This window comes from Marmota marmota, unplaced genomic scaffold (assembly GCF_001458135.2).
Source record: "Marmota marmota marmota unplaced genomic scaffold, marMar, whole genome shotgun sequence".
Taxonomy (NCBI): domain Eukaryota; kingdom Metazoa; phylum Chordata; class Mammalia; order Rodentia; family Sciuridae; genus Marmota; species Marmota marmota.
The window spans coordinates 62,126,636-62,144,512 of record NW_026000174.1 but is presented as its reverse complement, the minus strand read 5'-3'; the positions used below and the strand labels follow the sequence as shown (position 1 = coordinate 62,144,512).

The following is a 17,877-nucleotide window of genomic DNA, read 5'->3' as shown; positions in this document are numbered from 1 at the left end:
AAAAAAAAAAAAAAAAAAAAAAAAAAAAAAAAAGAAATGGATTCCAGACTGAGATTAATATCAGTTTCATATGAACAAAATTTTGTGTTCATATAATTTTTTTGTAGGCTTTTGCATTTCTTGGGGGATTACAGAACTTAATCTGGGCAATATATCATGCTAGGTCACAGAACTATTGGACCTTGAGATGCCCTCCTCATAGACAAGAGGTCTCTTTTTCATTATTCTTAAAGGTGAAGAAAAAACTCTTTAACCAGGTTCAGTGGTGTGTCCCTGTAATCCCAGAGACTCAGGAGGTTAAGGAAAGAAGATTGCAAATTTGAGGCCAGCCTCAGCAATTCAGCAAGGTCCTAAGTAATTTAGTGAGATCCTGAATTAAAAAAAAAAAAAAAAAAGACTGGGAATGTAGCTCAGCAGTTAAGCACCCCTGGCTCAAATTCCCAGCACACACAAAAAATTATTTTATAATTTTTAGGAATTAAAAACAATGACTTTGAGGGGCAAGGAGAGAAGAAATGCATTCAAACCATCAGAAACCTTGCATCATTCTCCAAAATATCTATACTAAATAGATCTAAAGCAGACTAACCACTCAGAGTTATAAGGCGGCTTAGCAGGTGCCCAGTTTCAACTTCAATTGGTGTGCAGTTTGGAAATGGCTCCTATCTCCTTTTTTCTTTTATAGTTTTAGTTGAAAATGGACACAATACTTTTATCTTTTTATTTTTGTATGGTGCTGAGGATTGAACTTGCACGCTAGGCAAGCACTCTACCACTGAGACCTCTGAGCTACAACCCAGCCCAGCTCTTAATTTCTTATTCATGTTGAGGGTTGATGGTGAGTCAGGGTGACAACAGGTAGGACAGACAGTATAATAAACATCAGAGACACAAAAAAGAGGGGGAATAAGGGAAGAGAGAGAAAGAGTAAGAAGTATAGAGAGGAGAGGAGGAGGAGAGGAGACAAGAGAAGCCAAGGAGTCACCTGCAGTTGCTGCAGGGGTCAATCACAGGTGCTGTCATTAATAAAACTCATGGCTTTATTAACCTGTGTCTGAGCCTCTGATCTTCAGGTGTGACTTCCTTTTTGACAAGTTGCATATTGAAAAGTACATGAAAAATTTAATTAAATTTTAATAAATAAACATTATATATGTTTGTAGCATATGACATGAAGTTTATATTGTGGAATGGCCAGATACCTATTTGCATTAACTCACCTAGAATTTTTTTGTGGTGAGAATACTTCAAATCTGCATTGTTAGAAATTTTCAAGCATATGACATATAGTTGACTATGGTTATCATATGCACAGTAGATCTTTTGAATTTATTTCCGGTCAAGCTGAAACTGTGCATCCTTAGACATCTCTACTCTTCAGCTTTTGGCAACCACCATTCTCTGCTTCTATGGGTTTGATTTGTTTTTAGATTTCACAATAAGTGAGATCACACATATGTGTCTTCCTGTGCCTGCATTATTTCACGTAACATGATGCTTCTGTGTTCACCGATGGTTGATGTAAATGACAGTATCTCCTCCGTTTTGATGGCCAAATAGTATTCCATTGTATTTATATACCACATTTTCTTAATCTAGTCATCTGCTGATGGACATTTATGTTGATTCCTTATCTTGGCTATTATGAGTAATGCTGTAATAAGCATGGGCCCACAGATAACTCTGTGATATACTGATTTCGTTTCTTTTGGATATAAACCCAGTAGTGGGATTGCTGGACCACTTGGTATTCTGTATCTAAGTTTTTGAGGAATCTCCATACTACTTTTCCACAATGCCTGTCCTAGTCTGCATTCCTACCAAGAAGACACAGGGTTCCTTTTTCTCCTCATCCTGGACAACACTTGTCATCTTTTGTCCTGTTATAATAGCTCTTGTAGCAAGTATGAGGTGATATCACATGGTGGTTTTAATTTGTATTTCTCTGAAAATGAGCAATGTTGAACATTGTTCATTTGAATGTCTTCTTTTGAGAAATGACTATTCAGATCCTTTGCCCATTTTAAAATCTGGTTATTTTTTTTTTCTGTTTTGTTTTCTGCTATTGAATGGTCAGAGTTCCTCTTATATTTTGGATATTAACCCTGAGTCAGATACACAGTTTTGAAATATTCATTCAGTGACTTTTCTATTCTACCCTAGACTGTTCTTTCCTTTTAAAAATGCATTTTCAGACCTACTAAAATGACATAACGCTTTTTTAGAGTCTCAGGATCTTTGATCTGAAAAACACGTACCCAGAGCCGTGTCTTTCAACGTGTGATTCACAGACCATATGCATCATAGTCACAGGGCATGCCCCAAGGAGGGGTGTGTTGGATTAAATGTAGATTCCCGTTTCCACAAGAGAACTATTGAAGCCCTTGATACAGTGGCTTGAATTTTACGTTTTTATGAAATTACTAGCTGATTCTTATGCCCACTGAAGAATGGGAACCCCTGGCCCAGAGAGTACAGGATGCCCTACAAATAATTCCCTACCGTGATCTCCGAGGCCCAGGAGGACTGCAGCAGAAGCACCTCAGGGAAATATCCACAGAGCTGCTCCTCTCTATCTGGAGTGTTAAGTAGTTTCCACTCCTAAGAAGCAGCTTTGAAATTTTAGGGCGAGAAAATGGAGGTGACAGTCGTTTTGAAGCTTTAGCTCCAAAAATAAAAATGTGTTAAGGTTCTTAAATGTCTGGCCAAGGGAGAAACATTGGAAAAGGAACGGCTCCTCCTAGCGGTAAGAGAAAGTATTACAAAGCACGCTTTCCCATTCAAGAGGAAGAGATTCTTCAGAATTTCAGCTTCTCAGTGTGGGAGATGTGAAACAACTTAGCAGAACTTTACATGGTCCCGTGTTAGAGTATGTAAGTTAAAATCTGTTCTCAAGGAACATGTTCTTGTGACCTTGAAGGAGAAAGAGCACATTTTTATGGGGAATGGATTTTTGGTAGTCTTAGGAAACTGTGGGTATCCTGAGATAGTCTCAATATAGAGAGTGTGTGTATGTATGCATTTTAAAATTAAGTATATGCCATAGAGAAAAAGGAACTTACGGCATTTGCGGGAAAATGGGTGAAACTTGGGACCACTATGTTAAGCCAAACAAGCCAAACTCAGTAGGTCAAGGGCCCTATGTTTTCTCTCTTATGTGGAAGCCAAAGAGGAAAAGGAAAAGAAAGTGTGTGTGTGTGTGTGTATGTGTGTGTGTGTGTGTGTGATAGCTCATGAAAATCAAAGGGAGATCATAGAGGAAAGGGACCAGGAAGGGAGGAGACAAGGAAGGGGGCAAGTGCTGGGGAGGGATATTGGCCAAATTATATTGTTACACTGTGTGCATGTGTGAATATGTAACCACAAATCCCATCATTAACGTAAAACTATAATGCACCAATAAAATATGTGGAGAAAAATTAAATATATGCTGAAAGTAAACACATGTATATAGACAGAAAACACACACACACCATATATATATATATATATATATATATATATATATATATATATATATATTTNTTGCCTAGGCCACCATGCTGAAGTGATCTGTTTTTCTGTGCTTGGGTCCCTCAGGCTACCTTTGACGTCCTGGGCTTGGATTGATCCCCTTTGGGTCCCTCCACTGAAGCATTCCTGTGCTACTTCTCCTCCACTCTGGAAGGATACCTGGGCCTTCCATAAGTTCACCTAAAATGAATCGTCCCATAAGATAACCAAAACCAATCCCCCGAGAGGTCCTGCTGAGAGTGGATTTAGAAATATATCCCCTCCCATGCCCTGCTGTGACCATCAACACTATAATTGGAAGCTGAGGTTGCTGTGCCCTGGAGCTGTATATAATTTTTAAAGTTGTGGCACGTTCTCTGTGAACCGTGTTTAATATTTGAAATATCTCAAGAGCAGAAATTTGAGGTCAGAACAAGGGAGAGACAGTATATATATATATATATATATTTGTACTTATATGAAATAAATATCTTTTGTTACTTCTCAATTTGTTTTTTTTCCTCTGGAAAGTGAAGACTGAATGTAGAATAAGCTTAGCAAAAAGTATAAAGAAGGAAGCTTAATTTTTATGAAAAGTATGCTTTTAAAAAATAAAATGATTTATAAGAAAGAAAATATCTACTATTGTGATAGACAAAGGCACATCCTGGGCATGGCAGATGTGATTCTGTACTCTAGTTCAAAGAGAAGTTGGATTTGTTCTTGGAGTTTTTGTTCATGGGCAAGTGGATACAAAATTCAAGGACAGAGTCAGAAATAGGGTGAACAATTTTAGCTCTAGACAGGAATTGGCAGCTGCTGGAAAGCAGCAAACACAGATTAAAAAAATAAATCCTTTGGGCTGAAGTTGTGGCTCATTGTTAGAATGCTTGCCTAGCATGTTCAAGGCCCTGGGTTCAATTCTCAGCACCACATAAAAATAAATAAGTAAAATAAAGGTATTGTGTCCAACTACAACTAAAAAATAAAAAAAAAATATTAAAAAAGTCTTTCAACTTTAGTAAATCATCCACATGTCCAGGATCAAATATAAGAAAATGTGGATTTTGTTGATCGTGCCTGCCTGGCTTTGCCTAGGCCACCATGCTGAAGTGATCTGTTTTTCTGTGCTTGGGTCCCTCAGGCTACCTTTGACGTCCTGGGCTTGGATTGATCCCCTTTGGGTCCCTCCACTGAAGCATTCCTGTGCTACTTCTCCTCCACTCTGGAAGGATACCTGGGCCTTCCATAAGTTCACCTAAAATGAATCGTCCCATAAGATAACCAAAACCAATCCCCCGAGAGGTCCTGCTGAGAGTGGATTTAGAAATATATCCCCTCCCATGCCCTGCTGTGACCATCAACACTATAATTGGAAGCTGAGGTTGCTGTGCCCTGGAGCTGTATATAATTTTTAAAGTTGTGGCACGTTCTCTGTGAACCGTGTTTAATATTTGAAATATCTCAAGAGCAGAAATTTGAGGTCAGAACAAGGGAGAGACAGTAGGCAGTGACACAGATGGTTGGGAAGGGCTTTGTTTAGAGCAGATTCCCTTTGCCTGTGTTTCCTCCTAGATCACACCATACAAATGTTTCTTTACTTCCCTTCCATTATACTAGACACCTGGCAGATTAAACTGAGTTGTTGCAGGCCAATCAACATATCCAGTCCAAATTTTAATTCATTTCCAATTTCAGCCTAACAAATAGGTTTCTCGGACACTGACTAGAACCAAATGAGATTTCTTCCTTCTATTAAAGAGGTGCTAAAGAGAATCCTATAAAGAATGAAGAGAATGGGCAGATTTGTAATCTTTAGCTGATCAGTCCCTGAATGATGGAAAGTAGGTTTTCTTCTTAAGGTTTTATTTCTTGGGCATGTGGAGCCAGGCATGTTCTAGAGATGCGGGTGGGATAGGATTCCTTTCTTCCTGGAGGTCTGCTCAGGAATGAATGACTGTAAAATGACATTGAAATTCTTACAGGAGTCTGAAGTCTTGCAATATGTCCTCTTTTGTGAAGTAAGGACCAACAAGTGCCTCTCACGATACAACAACAGAGGAGACATTAATATGGGTGAGGTAGTTTCAGATTCTGACAAATCCTGTCAGAGGCAGCAGGGACAGTAGAGTGTGCACTCAGCTGAGGGTTTGAGAGTCTTGCCTCTGCCATTCATTAACTAGGAAATCTTTGTTAGAACATGAAACTTCCCTCATCTTATGCAAAGGAAAAACTGAAACCAAATTCTCCAAGGTTAGTGATGGAAAACCAACTTCTACATAAGGAGAAGTAGTTGGGTTTTATAGACTTTGCTTCTGTCCCTGGAAGTCATTTTACTAATTATCTCCTAGGCAACACATGATGCTACCACAACTCCAAAGTCAAGAGATAATTTCTGTTTAGACTCTATTCCCTCACCTGTAAGATGAGGTATTTGGATATAAGCATTTGAGTTCCTTTTAGAGCTGACAGTTTATAGATGTGAAGCTCTAATTTGCCATCAGTCTCACCCAGAGAAAAACTTACAGAGGTGATTGTCTCAGGGAAGACTTAGTAGAGGACTCCGCTGTGGAGCAAGGATAAAATTTGGTCTCAAGATGGTATATTGAAGGGAACTTTCTATTGTGTCATAAGGAAATATTTTTTTCAGTTCTTATTTTCCAATCTGGAATTCATAGCATCTATTGCTTTTCAGAAGGTCCAAGTCTTTTCTTCAGTCTCCTCATGGCTGACTTCATCTCATGGTTCCTCAGGGTGTAGATCATGGGGTTCAGAACAGGGATGATGACAGTGAAGGTGATGGAGACAGCTCTGTCCATGGGGAGGGCAGTGAAGGGTCGGGCGTAGACATAGATGCAGGGCACAAAATGCAGGGTCACCACAGTGATGTGGGAGGTGCAGGTGGAGATGGCTTTCCTCTTGCCCTCTCCGGTGTGTGACCTCAGCATGGTCAGGATGACTGTGTAGGACACAAGGAGGAAGACAAACCACAGGGTGGAGATCAAGCCATTGTTGGAAATCATTAAGACCTCAAGAGCGAACGTGTCAGTGCAGGTGAGTTTGAGGACCTGGGGGACGTCACAGTAGAAGCCATCAACAACATTGGGTCCACAGAAGGGCAGCGGGAGCAAGAGGGAGATCTGCACGATGGAGTGGACGAAGCCCCCCACCCAGGAGGCCACGATGAGGGCAGTGCATCTCCCCCGACTCATGATGGTCACGTAGTGCAGGGGCTTGGAGATGGCCATGTAGCGGTCAAACGCCATGACAGAGAGGGAGAAAATGTCTGCCCCACCAAGGAGGTGGAAGAAGAACATCTGGGTGATGCACCCATTGAAGGAGATGGCCTTTTTCCTTGACAGAAGGTCCACCAAGACCTTAGGAGCCGTGATGGAGGAGAAGCAGATGTCCAAGACAGAGAGGTTGCGGAGCAGGAAGTACATGGGGGTATGAAGGCGGGACTCCCAGGTCACAGCGACCATGATGAGGAGGTTCCCCATCACAGTTGCTGTGTACACACAAAATAAGAAAATAAATAAGAGCAAGCTCAGCTCTCGGGATTGGGTCAATCCTTGAAGAATAAATTCTTTCACCCTGGTGTAATTTCCCTGCTCCATTGGATCATGTTTCTTCTACTTCTTCAACCACCTGGGGAGAAAATACTCTTGTTATAGAAGGTACATCACTGAAAACAAAAAGAAGTCAAGTTTGTGTACTTGGGATGTTAGTTTTTTAGGGCCATTTTCTGTTTGGGCAAGGATGTCTAAGGTAAGCTGTCCTTGGTAGATAATTGGTGTTTTAGTCAGCTTTTTTGCTGCTGTGACTAAAGGACTGGACCAGAAAAACTGTAGAGGAGGAAAAATATGTAGGGACTCACAATTTCAGAGCTATCCATCCATAGATAGCAAGCTCCATCCCTCAGGGCTCAAGGTGAGGCATCATGGCGGAAGAGTGTGGCAGAGGGAAGTAGCTCACATGGTGATTAGGAAGGAGAGGGAGAGAGAGAGAGAGAGAGAGAGAGAGAGAGAGAGAGAGAGAGAGAGACTCCCCTGGCCAGATACAAAGTATATACCCCATAGGCATGCCCCCAATGAACCACTTTCCCCAGCCACACCCACCTGTCTTCAGGTACTACTAAGTTTATCCCATCAGGGATTAATTTACTGATTAGGTCAAGGCTATAACCATTTCTCTTTCAAACTTTCTTACATTGTCTCACATGTGAGCTTTTGGGGGACATCACATCCAAATCATAACAATTGGTGTTTCTTCAGTTCTCTCAGAGTGGAATAAAGAGTGGATTTCTAATGATGTCGTTGATTGAAAGTCATCTATTGGTATGTTCATAAAATTCTACTTAACAAATTTCGTGGTTGGAAAATTTTATATAGTCTATATTCCTCTTGAAAATTTAGTAAATTCTCTGAGAAGTAAAGATGCTAGTTTAAATTTATTCAACCCAAGTTTACCTCAGACCACTCTCTCCCTCTTATTTACATTGATCAAATCTAGTCTTCCAAATGACATTATTTGAGTCATACTGACTAAAATGCACTATTGTAGATTTCCTGCAAAATATAATTCTTTGCAATAATTGCAGGTATGTTCAAATCTGGCATTTAAAAGATATGTGGTTCTAGGGCTGGGGATGTGGCTGAAGCGGTAGCGTGCTTGCCTGGCATGTATGCGGCCTGGGTTGGATCCTCAGCACTACATACAAACCAAGATGTTGTGTCGGCCAAAAACTAAAAGAAAAAATAAATATTAAAATTCTCTCTCTCTCAAAAAAAAGATATGTGGTTCTAAACCATGGAATATCATTCACTGATAAAAAGAAAAAAGCTCTCAAGGCCTGGGTGGGCCTGGAGGAAACTTAAATGTTATTGCTTAGTGAAAGGAGCCAATCTGAAAAGGTACAAGCTGTATGATTCCAAGTATGTGACATGCTTGGAAAGACACAAAACTGTAGGGACAATAAAGTGGTAAGTGCTCACCAGGGGCTGGGATAGGAAGGGTGAATAGGTGGAGCACAGGAGGTTTTTAGGGTAGAGAAACTGTCTTGTATGATGCTCTAATAAGCTGCCTATGATACTGTAATCGATGCTACAACTATCCTGGATGATACTATAATCACGGATATATGACATCACACATTTGTCAAAACCTGTTGAAGTGTACAACAGAGTGATCCCTAATGTAAGTTATGGACTTTAGTTAATAATAACACTCCAATATTGGTTCATCAATTGTTAACTAATGTACTACACTAATGAAAGATTTTATTAATGATAAGGGAAACTGGTGGTGGTGAAGAGAGCGGGTATATGGGAACTCTCTGCACTTACTGTTCAGTTTTTCTGTGAACCTAAAACTGCTCTAAGAAGTAAAATCTATTATTTTTATATTTTTTTAAAGAACAGATGTGCCAAAGGATAAAAAGGTCTAAAACATAATGCAAAGGTACACACTTTTTAAACTTTTATTACCAAACTTTACTTCCTCCAAATCCCAATTCAACTCTTCCCCTTGCTTCGAACCCTGTTTCAAAGAGTGTGAAATAAGTTTAAAATAAGTACAATGCTTTGGGCATTGATACACATCTGGATATAGTGGTTTTGTTAATTGCTCAAAGTGAAATTGCCTGTTGTGGCTTTCTTTTTGCTTTTTAAAATCGGCTTTACTGAGGTGTAATTTACCTACAATGAACTTTGCACATTTAAAGGATAGAATTTGATGGGTTTTAACATCAAGATACATAATATTTGTGTGTGTGTATTTATATATATGTGCATACATTATCTATCTGTCTGTCTGTCTGTCTATCTATCTATCTATCTAATCTCGGAGAAACCACCATAATTAGGATAATGAATACTTTCATCACCCCACAACATTTCCTCATGCTTCTGAGAACTGCAGAATTGTCAGACCAAAGCAATTGTACTAGACCAAAATCTAGCATGGTATGTTAGTCAGTTTTCGTTGCTGTGACAAAATACTGGGTATACACAACTCAAAAAGAGGAAATGCTCATTCTGGCTGGTTTCAGAGGTTTTAGTCTGTGGTGGTTGGGCCTGTGGCTTTGTGCCTGTGGCAGCACGGGACATTACCTCAAGGTGGTAGCATGGGGCAGAGGCCGCTGCTCACCTCATGGCAGCCAGGGGGCAAAAAGAGAGAGGAAAGGGCTGGGGTCCCCACATCCCCCTCCAGGACATGCCCCCAGGACCTGCCTCCTTCTGCTCTGCTCCTCCTCCTAAGTGTTCCACCACCTCCCTACTGTGCCACAGGCTGGTGACCAAGCCTGCAGTCCTTGGGCCTCTGGGGCACATTTAAGACCCCATCATGACACATGGCTTCCAGCTGCGTAAGGTCATAAGGCCGTGTCCCTCGGATGGCCCCAGATCCTCATTAAAATGCCTGCCCAAGAAAGCCAAGGCATCCAGGAGAATTTACTGTGTGTTCTATTGAAAAGCCTGACCGTGGGCCCTGACCTCCCTTTCTTAAAGCATTTACTAAAAAGAGCTCGCAATTGTGCATAAGTGTCTCTTAAAGCCTCAGAAATTTCTTTCTCCTGGACCTTCGAGCCATTTCTTTGTCTTTTTTTCAGGAAGGCCGGATCCTCTGCCTCTGTCTCTGCAGGGGCTCTGCAGGAGGGCCTAATCCTGGCTTTGAGAACCGTTGCCCCAGACCTGCCTGCCTAATCGCATTTTGCGCTCACCAGGCCTCAGCAATTTTTTTACCTCCTGACTCTGACCCGCTATTCTCCCTGGCCTTCTTTTGTCCCTTCGAATGCCCACATCGCTGCTTCACAACGACAACAGGGCTCGGCTGCATCCCCTTCCGTTGGTAGACACTGAGTCAAGTCTGTTTCACGGTTCTAAGGACCGTCTGGCTGTGTTCGTCTTTGACATGCCTTTGTACCCTCCCCTGGGCATTCTGCCCACACTGAGGTCAACCCTGGTCCTGCTCTTAACCACGGAGCTCTCTGGGTCCCCCAGGACTTTTCCTCCGATTTTATTACCAGAATAGAACTTGGGGTGAGCTCACTTTCTTCCTAGGTTCTTGTTCTTTCCTTTGACGTTTAAGCCACACAAAGCTAATTCTGCAGTCTTACTTCCATCTGTTAATTAATCCAACAATAACTCAGAGGATTTAATTGCTTTCAAATGTTTAAAAAAAGTGGCCAGGTAGTTTCTTCGGAGTAAATATTTTGAAAAATAATAATAATAATAAAAAAGAAAATCAGAACCCATGCAGTTTTTCAGATAATGCATAAAGGGCTCTTTTATTGTTTGTATTTGAACTATGAAAGGAGGTAACATGGTAGATTTACCCTAATTTGGGAGACTTGAGCTTTGATGCCAACCTCAGACATTGATGGAGAAATAGTACACTTTTATTTATTTATTACAGGGGATTGAACTAACTAGGGACACTTAACCTCTGAGACACATCCCCACCACCCCCTCATTTATTTATTTATTTATTTAATTTAGAGACAGGATTCACTATGTGGCTTAGGGCCTCACTGAATTGCTGACTATGGCTTTGAACTCATGATCCTCCTGTCTCAGCCTCCCAAGCCACTGTGCCTAGTTCTTTTATTTATTTATTTTTTAAACTGAGGGCCTTGTTCATGCTAGGCAAAAGTTCTACCCTTGAGTTACATCCCCAGCCATTTTTATTTTTTATTTTGAGATAGGGTCTGACTCAGTTGCCCAGGCTGGCCTAGAACTTGTGATCCTCCCCTCTCAGCCTCTCTAATAGCTGGGACTACATGTGTGTGACAGTGTACCTAGCAATAGCGGAGTCTTTAAAGGCACCTAGATGCTGTCTTTCATCAGTGAAATGGGAGCATTGGTGACCTCAAGCCCTTTTGAAGATGTGGGGGCGAGGGGGGTGGTGGTGTCTGCACAGCATGTAACCCTAATATGGCCTAAGGAACCTGCACATTCCAGTTCTTGGAGCCTTAACATTCAATTCTTCTCCCTAATGTTGTCCTCAGTTATCTGGTGACAAGGCACAGTTTTATTCTGTCCATTGCTTCGTCATAGTTAAACCTCAAGTAACTACAAACCCCAGCTAGCCAGGTTTGTTTCTTGACATTTAACTTTAAGCTGATTGGCACTGGCAAGAAAAATTTCAGAGATCAAGAATTTCTAAGATCAGTTTAGGGTAGTGGGAAAGAGACTGGGTTTTGCAACCCAGAATGGCCACTTTTAGATATTGGGCCTGTTGCTGTCTAGATGTTTAAGCTTTGGATAGTTATTCAATGTTTCTATGTTTCCTCATCTCAACGATTGAGCTAATAAAGAGACTATTAAAGGAGATGACTCATGCAGGAAGTCTAGAAGCATATCTGATGTTCTTCCATACATTTTAGCTATGTTTATTGTAGGCTGAATTCAGGCATAAATACCTTCAGTATTATATAGTCTGTATTGATACTTAGAACAATTGTCCTGAGACAATGTAGGAATCTTGTATAAATTATCTATGGCTGCTTTTCAACAAATGACTTCAAACTTAGTGGTTTAAAACAACAAAAATTTTTTTTTTCTCTCACAGTTTCTGAAGATTAGGAAAGTGGAACAGCTCCGTTGGTTCAGGATCTCTCAGGAGATTGCAGTCAGAATGTCTGCCAGGTCTACAGTCATCTTGAAGCATGACTCATTGAAAGATCCACTTCTGTGCTCATCGGTGTGAATCTTGGTAACAGGTCTCTGTTCTTCCCTGTGTAGGTCTCTCCATCAGTCTCTTAATAACTGACTTCCCCCAGGACAAATGATCTGAAATAGTGAGAAATTAGCGAAGGCCAGCAGCCTGAGTATCCTTTATAACTTCATCTTCTAAATGATGCATCTGATTTACTACATAATGGTGTGACTGAGAAAATGGGAAGTCATTGGGGACCTGCTGCTAAAAACACCCAAGTACTTAATATGCAAAAGCTTATGTTTACTGAAGCAGAAAAGTAAAATAATATATGACTCAGATCTCGAATCTCAATCCCAGTCACTACTTATTGTCTGTGTAACTTTGGGCAAATTATTTAGTCATGTCTTAGTTTTATTCTTTTGTGGATATCATCATAATTACACTTTTCCTCCAGAGAGGTTGGGGGATAAAATAAGAGAATGTATGCAAAACACATATGCTGTTTGTCTGATGAGCAGAAAGTTCTCAATAAATACTATTATTATTGTTACTTATTATGTTTACTGAAACAGAAAAATTAAAATAATACATGTAAGGAAGATTCTTAACAGAGTGTAGAAAGAAGAAGGTCTCTGGTCGGTTGTGGGTAGCGATAACATCTAAAGAATTAGAAATTTCCACGTGTAAAGAAAGAGCCAGCAGGTTGAAACACTCTCGGCTTTTGGCACCTTAGATGACAGCCCAGGGCTCTTACCTCCAGTGGCTTCTATGAGTAGGACGCAGCCTGTTTAGTTTCCCTGAAGCTCAAGGTCCTCTTCTTGACATTCTAGATTCAAGTGGAAAATTCCATCTCACTTCTACAGGTAACATTTTGAATGGAAATGTGGTTCATTTGTTACAGAGATTACCTGGCATTACTATAGTTACAGGTCACGATGGTCTAGAAATTAAACACTTCTGTTTTGAGTGTGGTTTATGTAATGATTCTTTGGTATCTATATTATGAAACTCTAAAAAGTTGAAAAATTTGACTCAGGCCTCAGGGTGCCAGTGGAGTAGCTCTGGTTATGCTGGAGGATTAATGTGGATTTCTCTTGAGACGAACGGGGCTTGAGTTGTAGGGCCCCTCACCTGCCTGAGCCTCTGCCAAGGTTCTGGGACGAGCCCTGGCAACATGCTCAGATGGCCACATGTTTTTATAGTTTTCAAAAGTAAAATATTATAGCCACAAATCAGTTAAGACTCGTGTCTACTCCAGCTTCCTTTCCATCATATTTCTTATTCTGGGTGTCTTTGTAGAGGTCACAGGCATTTTGGAAATCCTGCTTTGGTGAGGTTGAATTAGGACATATACTTTTTGGGTCTACTGTAGGTATTTAAACGAGTTGCAGTCACTCTGTGTTTTAATAGCAAATGTTTCGTAGATTAGTAAATATTCATATGCTTCATAATTCATCAAGAGGCCTTGAACGACTTTGCTTAAAAGTCTGCAAATGTCTTTCCAGACAACTTCTGGCATTTGACCCCAGTGCCCCTTTTCTACCTGGCTCCAAAGTACTTTTTCCCCTTCTTGCTGCTCCCTTGGACAGTGTGTTCTTTCCAAACTGGACTTTGCTGACCATTGGACCATGCCTATGCTCATGGTCTTCCCTGGCCCCCAAATGGCCTTGTCCAATCATCTATAATGGTCCTTATTTCTTTTTGACTGAGTTGAATTGAAATACTTCATTCATCGATGAAGGTGAAATGAAACTCACAATAGGGAAGAATTGATACCTAGTAGTTGATAATATTATCAGTTTATGGAGTATTTAAGACTCCTTATCACTTCTTACCAAGAAAATATGAAATGCCATAACTTCTTAGAGCTCATACACAAGGCAAAATGGATAGTGATTTTTTTCCCCCAATTTAACAATATTCCAACAATATAAATGATATAATAACCAACAACTTGTGAAGCCAAAGGGACCTTTTTTATACAACAGCAATAATAATAATAATAATAATAATAATAATAATAATAATAATTTTAGCCTTATTTGTTTAGTACTGAGCATTGAACCCTGGGTCCTCATATATGCTAGGGAAGTGTTCTACCACTGAATTAAATCCCCAGTCCCTAAAAAACCCATTTTGATTAATCAGAGGAAAAATTGTTTCATCTCTCTGTTCTGTGTAGAAATAGCTTAAATGTTGGTATCAGAAGAGGTAATAAACAGCAAAATAAATGAAAGAATCAATTTTATAGAGGTGAGCCAGGGACTCACCTCCAGGAAATACCGTGTCTTACGTCAGGCAGGTTTGTACAGGGACCACTGTTTAACTTCAGGTCTTTGTAAAGACTGCGGCTCTAGCCTTGAAGCCAAAGATCTGATCTCTCCCTAGCCTTTTCCTGGACTTCAGGTGCAGAGTGTTCCCTGAACAGAATTGGTGAGGCTGAAATCCTTCTTGGGAACACATCCCAAGAGGTTTGGGGTTCACTGCTCTCCTGCCCTAAGAACTGATTTTACTGCCAGGTACCATGCTTCTGACCTTCTGATGTCCATGGTCAGACAAGGAGAACAGAATGAAGCCTGCAAACATGTTTACAGGTTTTTCTTCTTAAATTTTAATTTTTGTATTTGTTCTTTTTAGATACACATGACAGTAGAGTGTATTTTGACATCTTACACGTACGTGGAGTATGACTTATTCTAATTATGTTTATAGTTGTTTGTTTCACTGTCGTGTATAATCATCACAGTTGGAGATGCCCAATCATAAAGTATTAGTTAAATGCATTTTTGTTAAGTCTCTTCAACTAGATTTCATGAAGCTTTTAAAAGGTTTCAGTAATTTTATATATGGTGGTAGAAAAGTTGTTCATGATGTATTATGCAAAAGAGGCAGGTTGCAGAGAAGTATCTATAGTAGGATTTATTTATAGGAAAAAGTTAATTGTTTATAAAAAGTCTCAAAGCTGGTAATCGATGGTGATCTTTAAGAAATAAATTAATATGGAAGGATACTGCCTTATTATAAATATGTGTGTGTATGTACATATATCCTGTTGTTGAATACATAACAGTTATTTATTTTAACAATCCCGTGGAGTATCCAAACCACCACGGACTTATAAAAAATAATCTAGGTTATATTTAGATCTCCTTTTATGTCTGTTATACTTCACATGGTTAGGTTTATAAGTTATTATAAGAAGGACCAACATAGATAATAGAAAAAAAGCAATTCTAGGGCCACTGTTAAACTCAAAGCCAGAGCATATTCAAGAACCAAATGGTGTATAAATTATCATATTTAGGGCCACCCAAGTGCAGTTGGAGAAGGGGGACAGCAAACATGAATTGAAGTGCTCTGCTGGGTCTTTTACTTATTATAGTTTATTTAATACTGACAATAAAGCTATGAGGAAAATCTTTTGTTTCACAGATGAGAAAATTGAAGCTGGGAGAATTTATTTGGCCAAGGTTATAAAGAAAGAATTCCTGAGAATTCCTGTGTGTGTATGTGTCTCTTTGGAACAGAAGAAAATAAAACACAGAAGTATTATTTGTAAGTTTTCTTTCCCAACTCCGCTCTTCCGAAAGTACATGTTGCTCCATCTCTTTTAATCAAGTAGACATTTCTGTGTCCTTCATAGAAAGGACACTTTCCTCATGTTGAAAAACAAATTATTATTCTCTGCATTCCTCCAGTTTTTAGCTTCAATGGATATCATCTTCTACATATCAAGAGCATCATTAACATCAAAACATTTCTAAATCTATAATAATATTTCAAAATTGATTAGGCAAGGACATGCCCGCATAGACATACTGTCAGATATACAGACTCACTCCCCCAAACTTTAACTTAACATGAAGATCTTGTTTAAAGCCCCAAACTCTAATTTCCATCAAGAAGCAGAGTTGGCCATCTGATTCGTCAACTGACCTTTGGAGCCAATGCTTACGGAGGGCTGTTCTCCTTTAAGGCAGACATGCATCTGAGGCTTGGATGGTTCAGCATCTCCTCTCCTGCAGGCTCCAGGAATCATCTTTGCCTGGTTCTAAAACACTGCCCCTCAGTGCCCCTGCCACGAGTACCAGTCCCTCCCTCAGTCTCATACCCAATAGAAGAATTACCAAGGGGAATATTTTTGGATGTGTTTGTTGAAGTTTCATGGCCAGAGTTTCCTATTGGGATGAAGCTCTGCTGGGAATTATTAAGAAGTCAAACGTGCCCTGGAAGATGTGTGCAAAATATACTTTGAAAGGAGGAGATAGATCCTTATAGGCCCTGTGATTAGAGCCCAGATTATCTTTGCTTGCTGGGCTCATAGGGGACAGACAAGTCTGTCTCTTTAAGCTGCAGGAGCTCAGGGAAAATGAATAGAACTCCCTACACAGTTTTTTTTCCTAGGAAAATGGTTTGCTTGTTGACCTATTAAAGTGCATAATCAGAAGCATCATAAAGACTGGGAAACACATTTTCTCTCTGCTTTCCACCACATTTCTCACATGCAGAGGAGAAACGTGCAGACAAAAAATGAGAACATATTGGCTTTGTTCAGTCACCAAATATTTAGTCATGAAGTATTAATTGAGCACTACCATTCCAGACTCTATGATTCCATAGATCCTAGGAGTGGAGAAGTTCATTTTTGCCTCTCAAAAATCTCTAAGACTCAGCTCACTGACAATGTCAGTTTTGAAGCCTTATCTCTCACCATAGATCTACTGAGAGTCCCACTTATATTACACATCGCCAACTTAAAATGGCTAAAATTGATCTGATCATCATTATGAAGCACCAAACACAGCTTTTCTGTAGCTGCCACTATTATTCTTGTCAAGATTCAATGTCTCTGAATTGACTAACATGCCTCTTCCCCCTCCCCTATTTTTTTTTGTCTTCTGTAACTCTTCCTGAATAATTTACTTTTAAGCTTCGTTCATATTTGCAATGATTATTTTTGGAATGATCTTTTCATCTTTTTCTTCTAGAACTTTTCAGTCCTTGCCCCGTGTTCACACCCCTGTGCAATTCCCTCCCCTTGTGTGTGGGTTGGACCTAGGGAATCACGTCTAGTGAACAGAATACAGCAACAGTGATGGTTGTGACTTTGACCTTGCTGACATTTTCTCTTTTTCCTCTTGCTTGCCTGCTCTGGTGAAGTAAGCAGCCATGCTGGAGAGACCCACATGGCAAGACACTGTTGGTCTCCAGCCAACAGCCATTAAGGAACCGAAATCCTCAGTCCAAAAGCTTATGTCATCACATGGCCAATAATCACATGCATGAACAGGGAAAAGAATTTTTCCAAGCTTAAGATAAGGTTGCAACTTTCTGCTGACACCTGAATGACAGTCTTGTGAGAGATCCTGAAGTAGAGAACCCAGCTAAGCCATGCATGATGGACAGAAACTTTGAAAAATATGCATTTTAAAAAACCACTTAGTTTGGGGGTAATACACTATGCAGCAATAGATTATTAATCCAGTACTGAGATAATAGTCTATTTTACTGGATAGAAGCTGTGTTGACAGCATTTTCTTTCAGACTTGAAAGATAAGTAATGCAGCGACAACAACGATACTAGGTGGATCCCTCCAGGGTAGTGTTTTGGACTGTAATATCATGGATGCTTAAATATGGTTACTGGGCTGCTGACCATGCTAAAGAAACTGAGCTGAAGCAACTTGAATCTCCAAATTCTTCAGAAGTTTAGAATGGTAGGACCAC

The 17,877-nt window shown here is 40.0% G+C and overlaps 1 protein-coding gene across 1 annotated transcript; it reads right to left on the bottom strand.

The window, feature by feature from the left end:
- Positions 1 to 5,148: 5,148 nt before the first annotated feature.
- On the bottom strand, positions 5,149 to 16,186 carry LOC107135416 (olfactory receptor 4D9-like). The gene is made up of 4 exons (XM_048787907.1): positions 16,087 to 16,186; positions 12,905 to 12,976; positions 12,059 to 12,281; positions 5,149 to 7,140 (listed from the first exon to the last, which is right to left on the bottom strand). Exon 4 carries the CDS (start codon positions 7,107 to 7,109, stop codon positions 6,174 to 6,176), a length of 936 nt encoding a protein of 311 aa, XP_048643864.1. The 5' UTR covers positions 7,110 to 7,140; positions 12,059 to 12,281; positions 12,905 to 12,976; positions 16,087 to 16,186; the 3' UTR covers positions 5,149 to 6,173.
- Between the last annotated feature and the right edge of the window lie 1,691 nt (positions 16,187 to 17,877).

Coding starts and splice junctions, on each gene's coding strand:
- LOC107135416 (XM_048787907.1), bottom strand. CDS start 7,109: ATGGAGCAGGGAAATTACACCAGGGTGAAAGAATTTATTCTTCAAGGA.